The 24,838-nt window shown below is 40.4% G+C and overlaps 1 protein-coding gene across 1 annotated transcript in view; it reads right to left on the bottom strand.

Moving 5' to 3' along the window:
- Nucleotides 1-4,928: 4,928 nt before the first annotated feature.
- LOC126295321 (zinc finger protein 93-like) overlaps nucleotides 4,929-24,838 on the bottom strand; it is a 191,597-nt gene continuing 171,687 nt past the window's right edge. Inside the window, exon 6 of the mRNA XM_049987785.1 lies at nucleotides 4,929-5,231. Within this exon, the coding sequence (XP_049843742.1) occupies nucleotides 5,109-5,231 (123 nt within the window). The 3' untranslated portion in view covers nucleotides 4,929-5,108. The remainder of the gene's footprint in view (nucleotides 5,232-24,838) is intronic.

Below are 24,838 nucleotides of genomic sequence, written 5' to 3'. Positions count from 1 at the left end.
AAGAAACTGCAAAAAAGGTGGGAATTTAAGAAGATGGGACCTGGATAAACTGAAAGAACCAGAGGTTGTACAGAGTTTCAAGGAGAGTGTAAGGGAACAATTGACAGGAAAGGGGGAAAGAAATACAGTAGAAGACGAATGGGTAGCTCTGAGGAATGAAGTAGTGAAGGCAGCAGAGGATCAAGTAGCTTAAAAGACGAGGGCTAGTAGAAATCCTTGGGTAACAGAAGAAATACTGAATTTAACTGATGAAAGGAGAAAATATAAAAATGCAGTAAATGAAGCAGGCAAAAGGAATACAAACGTCTCAAAAATGAGATTGACAGGAAGTGCAAAATGGCTAAGCAGGCATGGCAGGAGGACAAACGTAAGGATGTAGAGGCTTATCTCACTAGGGGTAAGACAGATACAGCCTACAGGAAAATTAAAGAGACGTTTGGAAAAAAGAGAGCCACTTGTATGAATATCAAAAGCTCAGATGGAAACCCAGTTCTAAGCAAAGAGAGGAAAGCAGAGAGGTGGAAGGAGTATATAGAGGGTCTATACAATGGCGATGTACTTGAGGAGTATACAACATTCCATTAGAACTACTGGGAGAGACAGTCCTGACAAAACTCTACCATCTGGTGAGCAAGATGTACGAGACAGGTGAATTACCCTCAGACTTCAAGATGAATATAATAATTCCAATCCCAAAGAAAGCAGGTGTTGACAGATGTGAAAATTACCGAACTATCAGTTTAATAAGTCACAGCTGCAAAATACTAATGCGAATTATTTACAGACGAATGGAAAAACTGGTAGAAGCCAACCTCAGGGAAGATCAGTTTGGATTCCGTAGAAATGTTGGAACACATGAGGCAATACTGACGTTACGACTTATCTTAGAAGGAAGATTAAGTAAAGGCAAACCTACGTTTCTAGCATTTGTAGACTTAGAGAAAGTTTTTGACAATGTTGACTGGAATACTCTCTTTCAAATTCTAAAGGTGGCAGGGGTAAAATACAGAGAGCGAAAGGCTATTTACAATTTGTACAGAAACCAGATGGCAGAGTCGAGGCACATGAAAGGAAAGCTGTTGTTGGGAAGGGAGTGAGACAGGGTTGTAGCCTCTCCCCGATGTTATTCAATCTGTATATTGAGCAAGCAATAAATGAAACAAAAGAAAAGTTTGGAGTAGTTATTCAAATCCAGGGAGAAGAAATAAAAGCTTTGAGGTTCGCCGATGACATTGTAACTCTACCAGAGTCAGCGAAAGACTTGGAAGAGCAGTTGAACGGAATGGACAGTGTCTTGAAAGGAGGGTATAAGATGAACATCAACAAAAGCAAATCGAGGATAATGGAATGTAGTCGAATTAAGTCGGGTGATGCTGAGGGAATTAGATTAGGAAATAAAACACTTAAAGTAGTAAAGGAGTTTTGCTATTTGGGGAGCAAAATAACTGATGATGGTCGAAGTAGAGAGGATATAAAATGTAGACTGGCAATGGCAAGGAAAGCGTTTCTGAAGAAGAGAAATTTGTTAACATCGAGTATAGATTTAAGTGTCAGGAAGTCGTTTATGAAAGTATTTGTATGGAGTGTAGCCATGTATGAAAGTGAAACATGGACAATAAATAGTTTGGACAATAAGAGAATAGAAGCTTTCGAAATGTGGTGCTACAGAAGAATGCTTAAGATTAGATGGGTAGATCACACAACTAATGAGGAGGTATCGAATAGAATTGAGGATAAGAGGAGTTTGTGGCACAACTTGGATAGAAGAAGGGGTTGGTTGGTAGGACATGTTTTGAGGCATCAAGGGATCACAAATTTAGCATTGTAGGGTAAGTATCATAAAGGGAGACCCAGAGATGAATACACTAAGCATATTCAGAAGGATGTAGGTTGCAGTAGGGACTGGGAGATGAAGGAGCTTGCACAGGATAGATTAGCATGGAGAGCTGCATCAAACCAGTCTCAGGACTGATGACCACAATAAAAACAACAAAATTATGTTATTGGATGTAGATCTGGCACAAGTGGTATTGCTCTCTTTTTACGACAACGGTGTTCTCGTTACTGTGTGTACTAACCCTAAGAAATACTATTATTAGAACATGAATACACTTTGCCAAAAGGATGGAATTATGTTTGTCCCAAGAGTTATAATGCTTATAAGTGAAATAATTAAAAAATTGGTGATTAACACAAACTTAATTCAATATTATTCATCTGTCCAAGAAAATTTTAATACAGAGAGTTATGTAGATGAAGTGAAGGGTTTCCTGTACTTGTAATGTGTTTGTTGTTTATGGATTCATTGCCTCAACAAACTTGTACCATTAGTGTGTAGAATACTCCATAATTTCATGTAAGATGTGCACATTAATACTGTGGATAGGTATTTAGTCCCCACTTGTTATTTAATTTTCCTTAATTTGTGTGATGAACTTTTAATTGATTTAATAGTAACTCCCATGATTTGTTCAGTTCATGAAATAAAAAGAAACACTTCAAATCTCAATGAGCACATTGTACAGTATAGTGCTGAGTAGTGAAGTTTTGGGTGACCTGTTTTTCCAGTTGGAAAGGAACTTTCTTACAAAATGATTTTTCTTTTTTATGTGTGCTCCTCTCATACTTAGTTGTGTGGGAAGCTACATTTTATATTTAGTTCAGCATTTGCAAGCTTTTCTTCATCATTAGGAACTCTGCAGTTCTCCACTTGGTGCAAAGCTAAACACACCATTTAATGTTACAGGCCTGGTTATATTGCTGGTATTCTTTGCTAATGCTAAAATTTTAAAGTCCAATTGGCTGGATATGTAACCTAATAGTTCAGTGACAGACATGACACCATTGATTCAAACTCAAGAGTACTTCACTTTTCTTAGCGCCAAAACACATTATGATGAAGATTAGCATCTGCTGTCAACTATTTTTACAGTTCAAATAAAGCAGGTCACCAATTACACTGTATGAACTCTAAACAGCGGCAGTTTCTTTCTGTGGTGAAGTTGTCATTCAAGTCCACAAAAAAGCATTTGAAAGAACTCAGTCACTGAAGCATTACTAACACTTTAACATAGAGGAGTTGGATGACTAGAATCAGATTTTCCAAATAAGTTTATGAAATAACCACATTGAGTGACTGTCACAGTAAGATCTGCTCATATTGGTGACTCTTGACACTGAAATGTTGAATGGCCAAGTGCACTCCATGAATTTTTACACTGAGATATTAAGATGAAAACTGCTACAGAGAAGTTACTATAACGATTACTAGGAGCTAAATTCATATTGCTATATAAAGAGAAGAATGTCATAATTAGTGGCAATGACATTATGGGGGAGCAAGTAATAATTTAGTTGACCTATGTGATAGATGACTGAGAAATTAATAAAGTTGGGTGAATTATTTTATTCATTACCACACACACTACCGTGGGGATTTACTGAGTTTCTTGGAAATTTCACAATATAGTAAATTTCTTCATTTAATTGAGAATTTAATCTGATAACCAAAGCTAGTTTCTAGTTCAGAAAAATTAGGGCAAGTGTGGTACATCTACTACCAGTGCAATATAAAAAAGAAAAATAAATAGTTATCAGGGGAGTAGAGTTATTCCACCTTACTATGTTTCAAGTTCCTCAGTTGTACAGTAGAAGCATTTCTTCTGCTGCCCCCACCACAAAAAAGTGGTTTACAGTTCTCAAACCCAAAGTGGTGCCTGTAAATCAATGTTACTGTTGAATGCTTTTGTGCTGCAGATAAGCCAGCTGGATTAAGAAAACCTACCAAATTTAGGGAAATATTTAACCAGCATACAGCTCCAAATTTCTGAGGGGAACATGGAATTTAAAATAAAATAGTGAAAGTTAATAACAGACCACTTGTGTACATAACACACAGATTTACATAAGCAAACTTAGTGACAATGGCATATAATGGCAGTTCTGGAACCTCTATTTTTACAAATCTAGCACTGGTTATAACTGTCACTACTTCTGCTTGTTTTACTTGTACTTCAGGAGGATTATGTTACAAAAGATCAAACCAAACTCAACATCTCTAGGAGAAACTGTTGTAAATAAATGTTCATTTTCATAGACCATAATATATTCTCAGAGACTGATCATTCTGACGTTGCATGCATGGAGGTGATGAGTAGAAAGAATCAGGAAAATGAACTGAACACATGACAAATAAGAAGCTGTGTATTACTGTATGAATGTGTTGTAATTGGCACATTATACCATATAAAAATTGAATCTTTGATGAGGTTTCTAGGACAGATGAATATTCATTATTTCTTCATCTGATTCACATTTGGTATTCCTGGAAATTAAACAGCCAAAAGACTGTTTCAGTAATATCTGACTGCAAACTCAAAACTTCATGGAATATTTTCTACAATAAGTGAGAAATCCGGGATCGAGTCATGGTCCGGAAGAAATTTTCACGCCACTAATAGGTATTACATCTATACCTGACACAGCTGATGTCTAAGAATTCACAGTAAGTGAACAGATTTTGAATAACTGAATATATTATAACAAATGTCAAATATTCCATGTAGAGTCACTCTAAAAATATTTTAATTTCATACTTTTCACAGCTTTAATTTTGAACAAATGTAAGCAACCCAGAGAAAAATATATTATCCTTGGACTTATAATCATTAGTGGATAGACCAATGAACTATTTTCTCAAAAGTGTGTGTGCCCTTGCCGCACATATGTAATGTTATGTAATTATTCTGTAATCTCTTTCTTTGGTTGGGGGTGGGGAGAAGGATTGTGAAAAACAGACTTATATAAAATGGGACAATGTAACATATTTATGACATAACTCCTCTTGCAATATAAAAATATGTTTTACTGTAGTCGTTTTTAATACATGATACTAAAAAAATTACATTCATTACAACAGTAACTCCAGCACATGAGATACAAGTGTTTCCACTTCAAAAATATTTTATGACAGTAAATTTTCACAGGGAAATGTAAACCACTTCATTTTCTTAAAGTGTATCTATGATATTACTATTGATACTGCCATAACATTAATATGTTACCAGACACATTAATTTGGCACAAAAGGTAAAATGAAAAATAGTGATCTAGGGTATTGGCCATGGCCTATCTTTAGTAATCATCCCACAATATATAGGGTGGTGGCAGAGAACATTTGGTTGTGCAGTTGTGTAGTGGTTCTGGTGTGGAACTGGATTTTTGATGAGTTTCTGAAAATAAATCAAAGTTACATTGAATGAATTATTGAAAATGTTTTGATCGAACCTTGCAGTAATGGAAAGAACAAACATAAGTAGAATAGCATCATTACATGTCCAATTAGAAAAGAATTAAATAGGTACTGATTAGTAACATGAATTTTGTAGGTATCATACATCATTGTCACTAATGAGCTGCAAATCTATCTCAAATTCAATACCCAGGAGTAAAAACTACTGCATTTGTGGATATACTACATTGTCAAATGGTGAAGTATATAATCAACTAATCTGAGCAGGTATTCCATTCACATTGTAACTGGGCAACTGGCGATAGTGATGTTTACCAATAGTCGTTTCGTAGGTGCATCTTAAAGGCATTAAGCATTCTAATTGCACTTTCACAATATGTACATTTACAAATGAGGCTTGAGATAAATGAACCATCAAAATTTCAAAATAATAGGTATTTCTTCCATTCCATCATCATATTTTGCGCATCCCATTGAGAAGGTGAATCTACAGGTCTGTGAAACAAGTCAAGGTACCCATTAACAAAAAAACAATCAAACATGGCTTACTCCATACACTATATTAACAATAAACTGTCACAATACTGCTTAATAGTTCTGTTTATGCCAGTTAAATGTATTCTAGTGAATTAGAAAGAAAGCTGCATCTACTTCAGTTATATTAGGTAGCTGCAGGTCGTCTTATCAGGAAATTAATATTTACTTGATTAGTCAGGTATTTCTCAAAGAAATTAGTAACCTAAATATGTAATTATATAGGACAGATTAACACACACTACTTACCATCCAGCTGAAGGAGGATTCAAAACCTTGCACTATGATAATTAGTGAGAGGAGCAGCTAATGTTTTAAATTTTGAATTGGCTGAGATAACCAATTATGTGCTGTATGTTAGATAGGAGTCCACCACTCTTGGTCTTGCAGTAGCATTCTTATTTCCTGAGGACGGAGTCCTGGGTTCAGTTCCCGGTGATTTGCACCTGCCCCAAGATGACTGGGTATTGTTGTCATATTCATCATCATTATTCATCCCCATTATGGTCGGAGGAAAGCACCGGCAAACCACCTAGTATGGTGGTGTGGGTATCCTGCATCGTTCCCCTATTCTCTGTCAAGAAGCATGGGCCTTCACTTCTATGTTGGATAGGAGCTTCTAGAATATTTCCATTTGGTAGCACACAACTTCATGAAAAATCCTAGGTATGGATTTAAGGTTCACACAAGAGTAATATTTCTGTCTTGCATTGATAGTGTAGATCACAGTTCAGATTGAACTGATTATTCACAACCACAATACACTTTCACTAATATAACTTTGGCAGTGCTCTGGGTTCAGCCAACTACAATTCTTTCTTGGCACTTATGTGCCCACTATAGTGACTGATTTTTAGACAATACACAACTTTCCTAGGCACAATAAGATACACAGGAAGGGGAGAAGCAACTGTTGCCATAACAACCATCCCCACTGATGTATTTCCCACTGCTGCTGATAACAATAACAATAATCTGGATGTATGTATTGCCCCATTTGCATTCCAACTGTAGCTATTGCTGTGGTATTCAACCAACAACCTTGCTTCACAATGTGGGTTTGTTAGCCACAAAGTTATTTTAATCCAAATATACAAGAAAACATGATAATTTATCATTAAATCTGCCAAAGACTCAGGAAATTGTTCAATAATAGCCACAGAAGTTTTCTGTTATCTGACAGGTTCCTCAACAGTTTCAAAACTTTAAGGTCCATATATTACAGATATGGGACACTGTGACTGTGATGAATAAAGTTTGCCAGAAATTTGTGCAATCAGTCACCTTTTGTTTTATTTTTCAGTTTTTATTTGTCATGACCAATTTCAAGTCACTGTCATTATATGGTTCATATTTATTACATGTTTGCAATACTGGATTTGTGCAGCTGTTAACTGTTCATAATTCCCACCACATTTAGTCTGTATGTCTTTTGTTTTTACATCTTGACATAGCTATGTGACCCCCACAACACTGCAAATATGCAATAAATATGTACAATCTGATGATAAATCAGTTGTCATTTCAATACCAGCCATGGCCACTGGTCACAGTAATTCCTAGAAAGCTTTACATAATTTTAAATCTGAACTGAAATTGCTTCTTTTGGGCAACTCCTGCTTTGAAGATACATATCTAACTAAAACCTTGTAGCGTAAAAGACAAAAATAACTGCTTGTGCTGTTAAGAAATAGATGTAAATATTACTTAACAGTAATATAAGCAGTGACAGAGACCAATATGTTACTTGGCTGTTACAACGAAGTATTGTCAAAAATTAAAGTATAATAAATCTTCATTAAAATGGTCTACTTGTTGAGAAACTCATGAATGGAATAGAAAGAGTTGGCCACCAAAAATTGTTTTACATTATGTTTAAATTGTGCCTTGTCTGAAACTAAACTCTTAATGGTTGCTGCTAACTTACTGAAAATATGTATTGCTGAATACTGGACTCCTTTCTGGGGAAGAGTAAGCGATTTTACATCTTAATGTATATTGTTATTCCTAGTATTGATCTGTGTACTAAGCAGTTAGCTGGATAAAAGATATGTATTATTTACAACAAACTTCATTAAGGAATAAATATACTGAGAAGCTGTGGTTAATATGCCCAATTCAACATGATGTTCTTGGATTTACACTACTCATTACTCTTATTATACGCTTCTGTACTCTAATATTTTTTCTCTTGTTTGTGGAGTTATCCCAAAATATGATACCATATGACATAATGGAGTGAAAATAAGCAAAATATGCTAGTCTTTTTATATTTACATCTCCTATGTCTGACATCATTCGCATTGCTAACACAGACATTTTTAGGCACTTTAGCAGTTCGTTACTATATTGCTCCCAACTGAATTTATTATAAAGTTGTAATCCCAAGAATTTTACACTCTCGACTTCTCCTATTTCCATGTCATCCTATTTTATACACACACCAGAAGGTAATCTCTTGGAAGTTCTTAACTGCATACAGTGGGTCTTTTAAAAGTTTAATGACATTGAATTGGCTATGAACCACTTATTAATGTCAGTAAAAATTTGATTAGCTGCCCTTTATAAATTTATATTTGATTTACTATTTACTGCAATGTTTGTATCATCTGCAAATAAGACAAACTTGGCATATGGTAATGTAACAGATGACAGGTCATTAACATACAATAGAAACAGTAGTGGACCTAACATGGCACCTTGGGGAACACCACATGCAATTTCCCCCCAGTCAGATGACGTCTAATTGCCTACTGCTGAAGTGTTACGTAATAGGAACCTTTGTTTTCTATTAGTAAGATATGACTGAAACCACTTTGCTGCACTACCAGTCATGCCATAATATTTTAATTTACTCAAAAGAATGCTGTGATTCACACAGTCAAAATGGTTCAAATGGCTCTGAGCACTATGGGACTTAACATCTATGGTCATCAGTCGCGTAGAACTTAGAACTACTTAAACCTAACTAACCTAAGGACATCACACAACACCCAGCCATCACGAGGCAGAGAAAATCCCTGACCCCACCGGGAATCGAACCCAGGAACCCGGGCGTGGGAAGCGAGAATGCTACCGCACGACCACGAGATGCGGGCTCACACAGTCAAACGCCTTTGACAGTTCACAGAATATGCCAGTTGCCTCTAATTTGTTGTCCAATGAATTAAGGACATTTTTGGTGTAGTGTGTTGTGTGTTAGGTGATATTTTTGGTTTAGTTTGTGTGTGTGGCATGTTTATAGGTGGCGTATTGTTGCGGTCGGTGGTTCTCTCTGGTGATGTGTTTATGGATAGCGTGTTATGTGGCGTATGGGGTTCATTTGCATGGTAGTATTGCATGTGTGTGGTATCGGTGGTGACTACTTTCAGCGGAATATTTTTCTTTGAGTTAACGATTTCGGTTTTGTTATGTCAACGTTATTGTAGTTTTTTTATGTGTTCCTCGTGTGTGAAACTTGGTAGATATTACTGACAAGGTCAACAGTTTTCGGTTGTCGGCGAAGATGGGGGACAATGCGTTCTCTCTAATAAAAATTCTTCAGCTATATGACTGTTGGCTAAAGTCGTGAAGCGTTCAGTGTGTCGTGAAGAAATGAGGTCAACTAAAGCTCCGGCGTCTCTGAACAGGGACGACTATATGTGGAGATGTTGTAAGGATAACAGGTCAAGGGAAGTGTTAGATTCCAATTTTGATTTTCTCGTTTATTTTCTTTTTTTGCGATGGGGTTAAGAGTGGTGGTGAAATTTTTGAGATTTACAGTGTGGAATTGGTTGTTTCTGTTGACCTAATAGGTCAATGGAGGTGATGGATTCCAGTGGATTTTGTGTGTAGTGGAATATGGGAGGGTTGTGGGGTCTTGTTATTTTAGTGTTTTTTTTTTGTCGTTTGGTGTAGTGGCGTGTGTTTATATTTAGTTTGCCCACACTCAAAAACCCCGAATTTCCCCCGCTTAGTTTTATTATATTTTTGGCGGAATATCTGTTTGGTGGTTTTTTGACCTATTTTCGTGTTTGTTGTCATATTTACGCGATGAATTCATAGGAGCGGTATGTAAGTTGTTGTGAATGATCGTTTCCACCATATTGATGACGCCAGTGGTCAAAGCACAGGGGTAGAAGCGGAAGCGTCCGTTATCCCGCCAGAAATGCTTGGAACATGGCTCCATTTTTAACTAATCAAATGACACACAAACCATACCAGAAGTACAAGATCAGTCTACATAAAGGGATCTACTGCTGAAACAATTATCAAAGATAGATTGGCATGACAAAAAGTTGTGATTCCACCCATCTGTTTTGTGGGACCTATAGCTAAGATTTAAATAAGACGCGAAAAACTTGTAAGTACACTATTGATGTAATACTTCTGGTCCAAAAATGCACACTTCATTAGCACAGACTTTAGCCACTGTATGAAGGCTGAGCGTGCTTGCAGCAGGCTGTGAACAAGTTGAAAGAAGTACAGTGCTTGATGTCTGTACAATCATTCAGAGATTGGAGCCATTGTTGAGAGGATGTAAGACTGTTAGCTTGTAAGGCTTAGTGGGCCTAGAGCATTATTGTGCACTGTGGTTTTAGTGCAAATCAATTGTTACCTCTGCTTTGACCAGATTTTTATCTAGTTTATTTAATAGTTCATTTACAAGTAAATCTATAAATGGAAGGAGACTTTATAAGTGGTTTTTTTATCAATATGGAACCAAGTAAAAAGTGCGGTGCTGTAAGAGTGCAGTGTTGTAATTCATTGAAGAAGTCAAATAATTTTATTAGAGACAGAAAAGAACTGAGAAATGCCACAGCATGAATGCCCAAATTATTTCCACAAATACCTAGTGGTGGCAGGATTTGTGATGAATGTAGAAATGATGTAACCACATTCAAAAATACACCAGAGCCCATCAGTGATAAAAGTGTTGAAGAAGATTCTTCTGGATCAGAGACAATCAGCCCAGACCAAGACCCTGAGTACACTGCAACTTCAGTGGTTGTTGAAACACTTAACACATCACTTCAAGCACTAGGTGAGTCCCAAATTAATAAGAAAAAAGTAACATATAGGCATTATGCCAAATAAAAATAGAAAAAGCGTCAGGAAAATAATGAGGGAATTTAATGATCCTAATGACATTGTTCAGCAGTCCAAAAAAATTTTGAAAAAACCCAAAACCCAAAACCCAAAACCAGGGAAGTGTTTACCAACAGAAACTGTCAAGATTGTACATTGATTTTATGAAAATGATGAAGTTAGTCAGGCAATGCCAGGTATTAAAGATTGTGTGACAATTACAGAAACAAGAGGAAGCAAAACAAAAATATGAAAAGATTTATTTTGTGTAAACTTAAAGAAGCTTACAAAAATTTTGAAGACAAGTTTCCTAACATAAAAATAGGTTTCTCTCAATTTGCTGAGTTGAGACCGAAACATTGTGTATTTCCTGGCTGGAGTGGCAAATACACTGTCGGCGTGTGCACAACTCACCAAAACATAAAATTAATGATAGAAAATGCCAAACTAAATAGAGTAACAAACAGCAGCTTAAACAGTTATAAGCAGTGCATTGAAAAAATGCTTTACAACCCATCACTTCATTGCAACATGGGAAACTGTGAATATTACCTAAGAGAAACTGTCACATGTAAAATTTTACAAAGCTCTTTTGATGAAAACTTAATAGAACGAGTTTAGTTCTCACAGTGGATGTCAGTTGACCACTGTAATCTGGAAATTGTTCAGGAAGTTTGTGAAGAATTCATAGATTTATTTTATAATAAGATGTCTACTTTGATTTGGCATGACTTCATTGCCCAGCAACAAAGAACATTCCTTAACTCCACAAGAGAAAACCTTGTGGAATCTGAATTTGTTGTCATATGTGATTTTTCGGAAAATTATAGTATAGTTCTACTGGATGAAGCTCAGAGTTACCACTGGACAAGACAACAGATTACCATTCATCCTTTTGCTATATATTACAAACAGGAAGAGAAAATGAACTTTGTCATTGCTTCCAATTGCCTGGAGCACAATACAGTTGCAGTTTACACCTTTCAAAACGAGCGGTTTACACCTTTCAAAACAAGCTTATTTCTTATCTAACAAATAAATTTCAAAAGCTTCCAAAAAAGATATACTATTATTCTGACAGTTCTGCTGCACTGTACAAAAATAAGGGTAAACTTCCTGACCCTTGCTTCATGAGGAAGACTTCAACATAAAAGCTGAGTGCACTTTTGAGCCACAGCATATGGGAAAGAGCCTTGTGATGGAATAGGGGGTTCAGTTAAGGGACTGGCAGCTCGCGCAGGTTTGCAAACGCCATACCAAAATCAGATCCAAACACCACAAGATCTATTTGAGAGGGCAGTATATAATATCAGAAATGTTGATTTTGTGTATTCACCTCAAGAAGACAATGCGCCTTCCATTTGGTGTCTCTTCAGCGCTGGCCATTTTCCAGCAGTTCATGGAGCAGCTTATGCAGCCCATCCCTGCCTGCATGAATTATCTAGATGACATCTTGGTCACTGGGTGTTCTCACCAGGAACATTTGCAAAACGTCAGCTCCTTATTTCACGCGCTGCAGTCTACAGGTTTACGCTGTCAGTTGGAGAAGTGTTGTTTCTTCAACTGGAAGGTGGAATACTTATGCCACTGGCTTAGCAATTCGTTCTTCAGGTTGCAATGTCGTGGCAATGGAGGCCCTTCCTCGTCCCAAGACGTTATTTGAACTCCAGGTCTTTTTGATCAAGGTTACCTATTACTTAAAGTTCTTACTCCAGGCTGCCTCTGTCGTGCAACCCCTCACTCACTTGCATTGCAAAGGGATGCCTTTTGATTGGACTCCTGCCTGTGACCAGGCTTTTCTCCGTTTAAAAGGTGATGCTGGAGTCCACCCCTTGCCTTACTCCCTGGACCACCCCTTGGTTGTGGCAACTGATGCGTCGCCATATGGCATTGGGGCCGTCCTCATACATCGGAATGCCGATGGCTCCAAACAGCCCATGGCTTATGCATCTAAGACGTCGCCCCCAGGACAATGGAACGTCTCCCAGATTGAAAAGGAGGCCCTGGCGATCGTGTTCTCCGTCTAAAAATTTCGCACTTATCACTTTCTTTCACTCTCCCGACGGACCATAAACACTTAGTTACGCTTTTTGGACCCTACTCTCACCTTCCAGAGCGGATGGCTCAACGTCTCCAGCGCTGGGCGTCATTTTTACGAAATTACGCTTACACCATCTGGAATAAGCCCACTGCCCACCATGCTAATAAGGACGCTTTGTCACATCTCCCAGCAGGCCCCAACCCTATGTTTGACCAATAGGACGTCCTCTGGTTTCACATTGATTCCGCCTGCCAGGATGCACTGGGCGGTCTGTTCTATCTTGTGGAAAGTTCTCCGCTACATGGTCCACAGGTGGCCCTCCTATATTACTCGTTGGATGTGGACCAATTTCAGCCCCTGGCGCCACCTGTCCCACAGGCTCTCTGTGGTCAATGATGTCCTTCTGTTGGCCACAGAGTCGGATGACCATTGGATGGTCATCCCTCTGGATTTGCGGCATCAAGTGCTCAGTTTGTTACACCATGGGCACTGGGGTACGTTCTGCATGAAAGTTTTGGTTCGCCGGCACATGTATTGGCCCAACATCGATGACGATATTGACTGCCGGGTCCATGAGTGCACTGTGATGTGCGTCACCAGACAAGCCCCCCCTCAGTCATTCACACACTGGCCTGTGCCTCGCTGGCCCTGGGATTGCATACATCTCGAATTTGCGGGCTCCCATTTTGGGGTCCATGTAGTTACTTATCATTGATGCCTACTCCAAATACCCATATGCTGCCCATATGGCTCCCACCACCATGAAGGCCACACTCACGGGCCCTGGCCCAGGTTCTCGCCATAGAGGGCCTGCCTCACACATTGGTCTCCAGTAATGGCCCCAATTCACAGCCACTCCTTCCACAACTTCTGTCAGGTCAATGGTATGAAATATATCTGTAGCCGCCTTTCCGCCCTTCCTCTAATGACGTGGCAGAGAGGCTTGTACGCACATTTAAAGAACAGCTGATGAAGGCAGGCGACACATCTCAAACCACGTCGGCCCTCACCCTGTTTTTGAGCACCTATTGCACCATGCCAACTGATGGACGCAGACTCGCAGAGCTCCTCCATGGGCGACAGCTGTGGACCCTGCTCCATTACCTGATGCCGTCACGCTTCCGTCCCCACTCCTGTAAGTTGTCTAGCTGATGTATTGCTAAGATGAGCTCTTTGATGATGGCTGCTCATCAAAGAGCTCATCTTAACAATAAATCAGCTAAACAAGCAAAGAAATTGGAGTGTCTTGCAGCTATGCAAAAATCGGAGTCATCGTATGAAACAGCACGTAATGTTGTCAACCTGTCGGACAAGAACCTGGACAAATGACCCATCTCAGCCCTTAATAAAGATCTGAATTTTCTCCAACGCCACGAACTGTACCCATTGTGGATCTTATCAGTGGACAAGAACAGGCAGTGCACCATCTTGCACAGGACGACGCCGACGAAGTGAGACTTGTTACCAGTCGCTTTTTGGCCTCAGCTAAGACTCCCAGATGTAATATCAGTAGAGAGGAGAGGAAGGGGCTCCATTTACTTCGGAGAGATGAAGATCTTGTCGTATTACTAGCTGCCAAAGGAAATGCCACTGTCGTTCTTAATACTACCAAATCTCATAAAAAAATGACACCACTGTTGGAGGACAATACATACAAATGTCTAACACAGAACCCAACTTCAACACACAGCAGAAAAACCATGGAGCTATTGAAGAATTCCGGTCTGCCAGATGATGTTAGGAAAAATCTCAGTCCGAGCTCCTAGACCTTCCATGTCGTACGGACTACCAAAGATCCACAAGGATAACGTTCCCTTGAGACCTATTGTCGGTGCAATTGGTTGTCCTACCTACAAGCTGGCCAAATACCTAACAAAGCTAATGACTCCTTCAGTCGGCCAGTATGAACATCACATCAAAAACTCCCAGATGTACATTGAGAAAATCAAACAGATTGGAGTTGGGTCAAATAACATTTTAGTCAGCCTGGATGTGGTATCGCTGTTTAGAAACGTTCCTGTGCAGGACACTTTGTGAAAACTGGCAGATATTTTTCTTCCAGAAACTATAAAGTTGTTCCAGTTTGTGATAATGAGCACACTCTTCTTCTATGGTAACAAATTTGATGAAATGGACGGTATGGGGATGGGCTCTCCGTTGTCTCCATTATCGGCTAACATTTTTATAGAGAATTTTGAGGAACGTGCATTGAATTCGGCTCCCCTCCATCCATCCTTATTTTATCGTTATGATGACTATACATACATAAATGGTCGGGTCACTCAGTGCAGAAGTTCTCTAACAATTCATGGAGCACATGAGCAGCATACATCCGAACATCCGGTTCACTGTCAAGGTGGAGAAGGAAGGAAGGTTGCCATTCTTAGGCGTTTTAGTACGACAGGTGGACGGGTATCTTGGCCACTCTGTGTACCCTAAGCCGATGCATACCGATTTATACCTTAATGCACAGAATTCCCATCATACTGTTCAGAAGAGAGCCGTTTTGAACACGTTGGTACATAGACCAAAAACCGTTTCTGACGAGGACCACTTGAAGTCCGAAATTAACCACCTGAAGTAAATGTTCCGAAAGACTGGCTATGGTGCACGAGATATAATGCCAGCGTTCTCCAAGAATGGGAAACGTGAAAATGCTTCACACTCACAGGATGAAACACCGATTTCGGTTCTTCTTTTTGTGGCGTTATATCCAGAAAAATAGGAAGAGTCCTGGGTAGATGGGGTATAAGACCGATTTTCGTCCTCCTAAGAAAATTAAGGAGATGATGCACCCTGTTAAGGACAGGCTCCGCCCCAGGGTACCTGCTTACCCTGTGCATGCTGACGCAATTATGTAGGTCAGACAATTAGTACCGTTTCTGAACGCTGTGCAGAACACCAACAGCTTATTAAAGATAGAGAACTGGAGACATCGGCAATTTCGGAGTACAGCATCATGAACAATCATAAATTCTTTTCGATGAAACAAGAATTTTGTCACATGCCTCCACGTACTGAGTTTCTGTTACTAAGGAAGTTCTTGAAACAAGAATGAACGAGAAGAAATTTAACCGTGATAGCGGACTCTATCTGAGAGGTGCGTGGAAGCGAGTGCTGGATGCAGAGAAGCAGCAGAGACATTCCTTCCAAGGTTTACGTTCCTATGGAAGCGATGGCGCCACGAGCGCACACATTGACAATGTCTGCGACAGCAGTATGTAATGGCCGACCAATCACAAGCCGACCAATTAGAATCGGTTCACGGGCTATATAAGGCCACCACAGCAGCAGTGAAAACAGTCAGTTGTTCCTGACGATGACGATGGAGGCTATCGCCGAAAGCTTGACATTTTATCCCGAATTGACGCTGCAAGAAGACCGAATATGTTTTTACATATCAATACACATCACTGTCCACTGTCATTCTGAACAAGAATCACGCCTTTCCGCATAGCGCGGCTACGCCGACGTGCCAGGTATCGGCGCAGTACATTGTATATGCTATGCAAGGAACGAGCCAAGATGTGCGAATGTATGTTAGCAAAAGGCTAAAATGTGAATCAGCTTTCGTGGCCTGTGCAGCTTTCCTATACTTCTACAGAGAAGACTGAAGCAATTCAGAAGCCTGAAAATCGATGTGACAACCAGATGCAGCAGAAGCCTCAGAGTCTGAATCAGGGCCAATCGGAAGACGTGAAAGTACGTCTGCATTACCATGTCAGTGTGTCAAAGTCTGGTTACCTCACTTTATGTGGGCACGTGTTCATGATAGCCTTAAGCTGCGACCACTGTAAGTTTATATTCACTTTATGGTATGCTTACTGGACAGATGAACTGTGAGGGAAAGGCTTTATTTTTATCAAAATTTTAATTTTTCAAAGTTTCGTTCTTTATGCAGGCAAACTCTCTTTCACTGCAGAGCCTTGCTTAGGCAGGGCCTGCTTGTTTGGTACCCGTTAGAATTGGATATCGTCACTAGTGGGAATGCTGACAAGGTGATGATGCTTAGGCGAAGCATTGCTGAGATAAGAACTTTTCTAGGGGACCCTCCAACAAGCAGTCAGTGGGTTGCGAGTGGTCACTTGGGGGCTGACCTGATTCACTCTACGCAGCTACGCCTGGACCAGGTCGTCCACCCCTCTCTCGAACAACGTCCCCCTCACAAGCGACACTTGTATCCGTTAGAGGTAGATTTCAGAAGCACACTCTATTGATAACTTTTGAACAATTCCATCCGTTTTTATGCACTACGAGACACCCACAAACCTAATCCTAAAATTGCTTGGACGTCATCATTTCCTGTACACAGGTGACACACTGTCCGTTTCGTGATGCAAATGTTTTTCTTTTTTGCTCATGGATGCCACGTTATCACGTCTACGTGCTCCACATCGTTGGCTCATAGCAGTGCTACACTGCCCTCGACACTTGGTGATCTCGGACAGACTACGCTGTAAGTGGTGTACCCAACCTTTATTGTCGTCCAGATGCGTCCACATGCACCGCTCTGCCTGAAAACTACTCCCCAGCGTTACAGCCAGAGCGGACCCTTTCCCACGCGGGCACGTTCTCTATGCCACACTGCCGCCACATCGGGGCGCGTGCCAGCCTCGCCCGAGCCACCGCTGCAGCCGGTATGCCTTCATTCAACGAGAGTTCCAGCGACCACTGTGGGTCGATGCGAGGCTTCTGAGGCACCTGGTGGCCGTTCCTGTCGCCGGCGTGCTGTCACTGACGTCGATGCTGCCGCAGCCGTCGCCTCCGCCGGCGGACCCTTCCCTCCCGAAAACTTAAGGCAAGTTCCGCTAGACATGCGTACCTACAGTCCGTCGCCGCTACTCTGTGAGTTAGAACCTAATTTTCATTCGAATATTGTGACACCTTTCTTGTCAAAGTTACGTGATTTTCAAGTAACTGTTTTTCTCGTATTTTATAACCATCCATTAAACTCATTCTGGAAGGATTCGAGTGCAAGAGTGATGGAAGACGCCACTACTGGGAATGCCAACACAGGCCTTGTCGATGTGCCAGCTAAACAAAGTAATGTACTTACTTGTCAGAAGTTAAGAGTTACAGGAACAGTGTGAAGAATTGGCATGAAGGCATGAAACTGTGCTCAAAGCTGAAAGTTTTTCTGGAACTGAAGCAGCCATTTCTGCTAGCAACCATTGCAAGCAGCTTCCCTGCAGTGTTCTTTATTCCTACTTGTTCGAGAGGTCCGAATGAAATATTAGCACTTTCTTACAGAATGTTTGTGATGTGGGGCATACTTGCACTAGGCCAGACGGAATTTAAAGTTGTCAAGTGACATATGTACATACGTCAAGTATATCACTACAAGATGCAGTAACATGTGAAGCATTCAATTTAATTCAATTCAATTTATTGCTGCGAATTTTACAACTCTTATCTGGTAACACTAATTGGGGCGCACATGTTTGTTAATCATGGTGACATACAATGTTTCCAGTATGAATATAGTAGTAAATCATGTTAACAGAAACCAATGGTAATATTAATGCAGAAATAAAACAGAGGATTTGAAAGATAAGAATGATTTTAAAAAAATAACTTAAAATAAGTGGCGTTAACCCAATTTCCAAGTGAATAACTTCAATCCTACATTACGAGGGCTATGCCAAAAGTTTTTAGCAGAATGTTGTGTGGAAAAAATTTATTTTGCGAAAAAACGTTTACAACTTTTCAAAATACATTTTTCCATTCTCTGAAATCTCATAGAAAGTGTGTCAGTCCAAACTTATTTTGGGATGTCACTTTGTGCACTCTCGTACGCTGCAATGGCCTTTTCATCTGATGAAAACTGCTGCCCTCGAATTTTTTCCTTAGTCTTAGGGAACAGAAAGAAGTCACAGGGGGCCAGGCCAGGTGAATAGGGGGGATGGGGTAACACTCGCACTTTTTCCTTCTCCAGAAATTCCATTGTTCTGGCAGCCCTGTGCGCAGATTGTCATGATGCAACAGCAGGTGCCCACTCTTGGACTTTGGATGCTGTGACTTCCATATGGCGATGACTTTTGGAAGACAATCATTCACGTACCATTCAGCATTGACTGTACGACGTGTGTCCGAGGTCACAGAGGTGAGATGCCCGATCTTTGTGAAAAAAGTTGCCACCATCTTTTTCCCAGAGCTCCGACTTCGTCGAACTTTTGTGGGTGGTTCCTCCTTTGGAAAGCACCACACAAAAGACTGTCTCTTCGTTTCAGGGTCATAATGGTAGACCCACGTTTCATCACCTGTGACGATATTGTAGGTGTCTTGGGACTTCCCTCCATTGAATTTTTCGAGCATGAAACGACACCAGTCCACTGTCGCTTCCTTTTGGCTTTCTGCCACGGAATGTGGCACCCAACGGGCACGTCTCTCAGTAAGGCCTAAGTGACTATGAACGATGGTCTGTGCTGCTGTTGATCCAATATTTACGGTTCCTTCAATGTCGCAAAATGTAAGATGTGGATCATCTTTGATCATTTTCCTCACAGCATCAATGTTTTCAGGAGCCACAGCTGTTGCTGGCCGACCTGTGCGAGGTTCATCTTCAATTGACTGCCGACCCCTCGAAAACGCGCGAAACCAATTTACTGCTGTGACCCTAAAAGGGGAAGCTTCACCAAAAACACGCAGCAAAGAAGAATGGCGTTCTTCGGCACTTAATCCCTTTTTATAATCGTAAAAAATCATGGCGCGAAAGTCGCGGCGCGACAGCTCCATCCTGCACTGTCTCTGATTCAGCCTGTGCTTTCTTACCGCGCTGTGGGGGCATCACCGCTAGTCAGGGGGTGCGCGCGCACGTCCCAAGGTCGAAAAACATCGCTCTTTCGAATGAAAACAACCCCATTGTCCTCCGCCTTACGGTTTACGGGCTGCTAAAAACTTTCGGCATAGCCCTCGTACTAGATACATTACTGGCAGCCTTGGAAGAACTTGAGGTTTGCCAACTAACTGCAACTAAACCTGCTTCTAAACATATTGTTGCTACATATAAAGTTTCTCTTAAATAAATATGTATTTGACTACCATTATCTATAATTGGGAAAACATTTCTTGTGGCCAGTTGACATTATTTTGATACTCAGAGTATCCACTTGATCTTCTGTACTCAAGGTTACACAGTTGCCTTTTAGATATCTGATGTGCTACTATACTATTACACTACTAAAGTGACTTTAGTCCACAAGTTTTGGTCACCTACAATTGTTTGCAGACTGCAGTTAAATTGCCTACAGCCTCTTTCCACCTGAAGAAGGGGGCATCCGACATGAAAACAATTTCTCCTTTGACACCGGTTTGCTAGAAACCAATATATTTTCTGAAAGCTTATGTCATAAGTGGTAAAACTTAGAAATCTCAAGGGCAGAGGGACAAACGTTTAGTAACTATAGGACCCACAAAGTATCAGTAAAGTACTGGAAACATGATACCAAAAGTTGGTAAAATGCTTGTTTCACATATTTATATGAACTAATAATATGGTAAGAAGTTGGAGGTCTCGGTATAAAGGAAGAAACAACACACGTTGGGATGTTTAAAATGTGATTTGGTATTGACTAAAAACAAAATCTTTTACAAGAGACAATCGATGTGCAGTTTGTTACAGCGTAAAGTCAAGTGCCGGCATTACCAGTCAGAGACGTTAGAGCAGAGAGGGCTATGAAGAACATGGCAGCTACTAGCACGCTGACCGACCCCTCTCTAGGATGACAACGCGACAGCAGCGGCCTCTAGGCGAAGAGAACGTAAGCGCCGCTCCCGACTCGTCGCGGCATAGTTCTAAGAGCTCTACAACAGCGTCAAGGCCAGTGACCTGGCTAGAAGCATCCACTGTATTACTTCACTTGTATTGGAATCGTTTACACTGATTGTCTTGCATGCCGCCCTTTGCTTGCGACACTTGTGTGTTATAGTCCAAGCGAAGTGTTGTCATTGATTCATTTCATAATGACACTCTATTATTGTCTAACAAGCCGACCAGCAGGTTTCCTAGACACCCCATCTTTGACAATTAGGCAGGATACAACATTGGCGACGAGTATCCAGAACACAGTGCTTCACAGCCATGGCTTTTCTTTTGTGTTTTGTTGGCGCCTTAATTCTACATCGACTTTTCTTTCCAGGGGTGTGTTTACTTGCTTTAATAGTGTATGTTACAGTGCTTTTGCTAATCATTGTTATCAGGTGGGCGTTGCAGAAATTTTATTTGTTTGTGTGCTTATTTTTACTGCTTGCCTTGCCTGTTTCTTGCATTTGTCTCTTCCGAAAAGCCCATCCCACCTCTTTCAGCCCCTGCTCAGGCGCCTCAGCTACAACATGCAACGCATGTTTCAGTTGCAGAATGAACAAATCGCAACTCTACTAAATACGGTACAGCAGCTACTCACCGATCAGTCCACCAATATGGAGAAAAATACAGCATCTACTGTAGCTCCAAGTGCCATGCCAACTTTCCGCCAGTTTAATGACAAAGAAGAGGGGCGGCTCGAGTGGTTGCAACAGTTTGAAGCCCACATAATTGCTCACAACATACCTGAACTGTGAACCTTCATTACGTTTTGACAACAACAGGAAGTGCAGCGTTTTGCCTCATTCAGAAATTATTCCCTTAGCGCTACTCCGAACGAACTGTCTTATTATCTGATTGTAGATTCGCTAAGTAACAATTATGACCACTTTATTACTTCACTTGTATTGGAATCGTTACACTGAAGGAATTGATTCTGTTGAATGTCGCCCTTTGCTTGCGACCCTTGTGTGTTGACAAAGTTATGTATTATGATTGATTCATTTCGTGATAAAAAACTTTAACACAATCTGCTTGAATTGTTGTCTAGCCATCTGAGAAGCAGGTTTTCCAGACACCCCATCTTTAGCAACTAGGGAGGATACAAACAATCCATCAAATAAATAATGAGACAGTCACAAAGACGGTTCACAATGGGCATATTTTACAAAAACCCTCACTCTGACAATGAATTGAAGCAGTAATCCTCTGGCTCAATTCACCTTCCAGGTTCGTCATCCGTCCTTATAAAAAGCATACTTAAGTTCTTGAAACAAGAAGCACTGAACTGATATAGGAAAAAGGACTGAAGGGCCAGAAAACTATCATGATGCCAAATGTACTCCTGTGTCTAGATAATGATTGTATCCGTTATATAAAGAACAAAAGATTTGTAGCGCCTGAAAAATGCCTACCCAGAGGCTTGATGTTTTCCATACATCCTTTAAGTACCAGTTCTTTCTCACAGACTTTAGCATCAGTTACTTTGGAAGCAAACAATGCAACATCTTTGTCAGGACACCATGAATCCACTAAAAGCAGTTTTCTTCCTGCCATCAGGCATATTTGGCTATTTGGCTAAAACTCTTCATGATAGAACAGTTCGAGGGCTGCTTTCGACAAGTTCGCTGTTTTTCCAGCATACGATCTTATATTCACAGGGTCTGCCAGCTTTGACTGGAGGAATTTTCTGGATACAAGCACATACATTAGTCGCAGTATTTCGCCTTTCACTGAAATCACAGGCATAATCATTAAATTGTTCTGTGTTGCAGAGATTGAGCCAACAACACTGCAAATAACTGTTGTTCCTCTGGTTTGCAGGGTTCGATGGCTCCATAACTCCTCATAAAATCTTCTCTGATCAGCTTTGAAGACGTTTTGGTGGAAAGCTTCCTGTAATGATGAGATTGCATATTGTCGCAACTAGATCATCGCACACCTGTGACAAATTTGCCTCACCATCCTGCTAAATCCAGCCGACTATGTGGGTTACTTTTCTTTCAACAATGTTATTTCGCTTCATGAAGTGTTATACAACGAAATTAAACGCTTTAAAATAGATTGTATTTTGCAGATCCACCGCTATTTCAAGTTGCATGGCCCTCAGTTGCAACGTGCTGTCATGAATAATTTATTCTTCTGTTTCTCTCTCTCTGAATTTCTTCAGGACAACCTGATTTATTGTTTGGATCAACAGAGCAGTCATATTTCTCTCCAGATCAGTACCACCACGGGCAATCGTACACATAACTTGGGCTGCTTACTGAGTAACTGCTTTTAAGTGCTCTGGAAAGTTTCTTTTGTCATCTTGCAGAATGTCTAAATATCTACAAATAGTGCTGCATTTTAGCCATACTCCATCAAGCCCCAGGGAAGAATTTCTAGCAAGAGAAACTCTACACTTCCGAAGTATGTATGTGGTTTTATGAACAGCTATAATCAGTTTGTTGATCATGCATGAATACTGCATCTGAGCAAGCACATCATTCAGCTTTTCCTTAAATCTCGCTATGGAGTCTGCAGACACAACTCCTGGGATGTCATCTGCATATGTGACAACACCTTCAAGAGTATCTGACCTGTGTAACAGATGTAATAGGGGTTCAATACTAAGATCCCAGAAGAGTGTACCTTGAATTGAGGCCTGAGGACAACCCTTGCTAATGTTTTAGATTACCTTGCTCTGAAGCTCTGGCATCCAATTTAGCAAAGTGCTGTTCTGACAAACGAGGAGTCACACTACTACAGAGACCATTTATCCGGATCTTAAGGCAAAAACAGAATAAAGATAGAATACGAGCTGTGACATGTTGCACATTTGTATTAGGATGAAATGCCACATGTAATTATGTGTTCATTATGGTAGCTGGAGCCAGACGAATTGATATCTTCACCCATGGAATAAATCCGCAGACAAGCAGTGAAGTTTAGGTGGCCTCTCCCACTTCAGAAAGACTGAGGGAATAAGTTCGACACCATTATGCAAGGAGGCTGCAAGGTTTGTTTCCACTCTGTCACAAAGTAATAAGCTTTGACGTGTTTTTCTGAAAGGTACAAATTACAAATGCTGTGGGAAGCCAATCACACTGCGGTCTGCTGTTGTGCACTGTGTTGTACCAAATACCATGTGGTAAGATATGCCAGTAATGGCTTCCCAAAAAATCAGAGAAAGAACCCTCAACAGTGGAACTGTCCACGTGATAATAAGCAAAATGTGAGTACACAGTGGGGAACTGGTCGTAGTAAGGCCTTGTTACCCAACCTCCCCTTGACATGGCTAATGAATTCAGTTCAAGACACAAGTGTAAATCAAATATAAGTTTAGAAAGCAGTATCAGAGGAAGGACTGTGAAAGTGTAAATAGATACAGTGGCTATTTGTTTCTATTAGTGATAAGCATGTGCTCAATCTGCTATGCTATAATATTAGTGGATAAGGAGAAGTAATAATCGTAGCTGCCAGAACATGTTTTGCAAAATTGCACATGGATGGTAAGAATCATGGTTCTGAGCTGCAACTTGTGAGAAGATGCAGAAGGGATTTCAGTGTCATTCTAGGGAATGATTTCCTACTCCACGTCCGCGTGGTGGCAGATTATTGGACGCATATTGTTTGACTCAGTGACACTCAGGCCCTTCAATCACTCGTAATTGTGGAATAAGGCCTCTTCAACAACGTCCAACAGAACCACATAGATGGGCATTAAAAAGTAACACAACTGTTACAATCAAAAGAGTTCTCTGAATAGATTCACAACCCAAATGCTGCCTAAATTGGACTTTCTGGTTGATCCACTCAGTATTAGAGAAATACGCTTGGCTGCTCGAGGAATAGCACTATTTGTCAATCACTGACGTTTTAAAACTCGAAATTACAACTTAAGACACTAAGCTAGTTGCTTAGAAACTGCACAGGTTCCTATTTTGAATATTACACAACAACAGTTGGCTGCAGGGATAATTCAATCCTCTGCAAAATCCTGGTTGTTACATATCATTGTGGTATCCAAAAGTCAATCAGTGGGGAGAAAGCTTATTGGTTACGCATTGGTATACAAGCAGTGAACAAGGTAACTACTTCTGATACTTACCCTCTACCCCATATCGACGAAAAACTGGACAGATTATGGAAATGAGGTATT

Source organism: Schistocerca gregaria, chromosome 11, assembly GCF_023897955.1.
Source record: "Schistocerca gregaria isolate iqSchGreg1 chromosome 11, iqSchGreg1.2, whole genome shotgun sequence".
Classification (NCBI taxonomy): domain Eukaryota; kingdom Metazoa; phylum Arthropoda; class Insecta; order Orthoptera; family Acrididae; genus Schistocerca; species Schistocerca gregaria.
The sequence above is the reverse complement of the archived record's forward strand: the minus strand, read 5'-3'. Positions and strand labels throughout refer to the sequence as shown.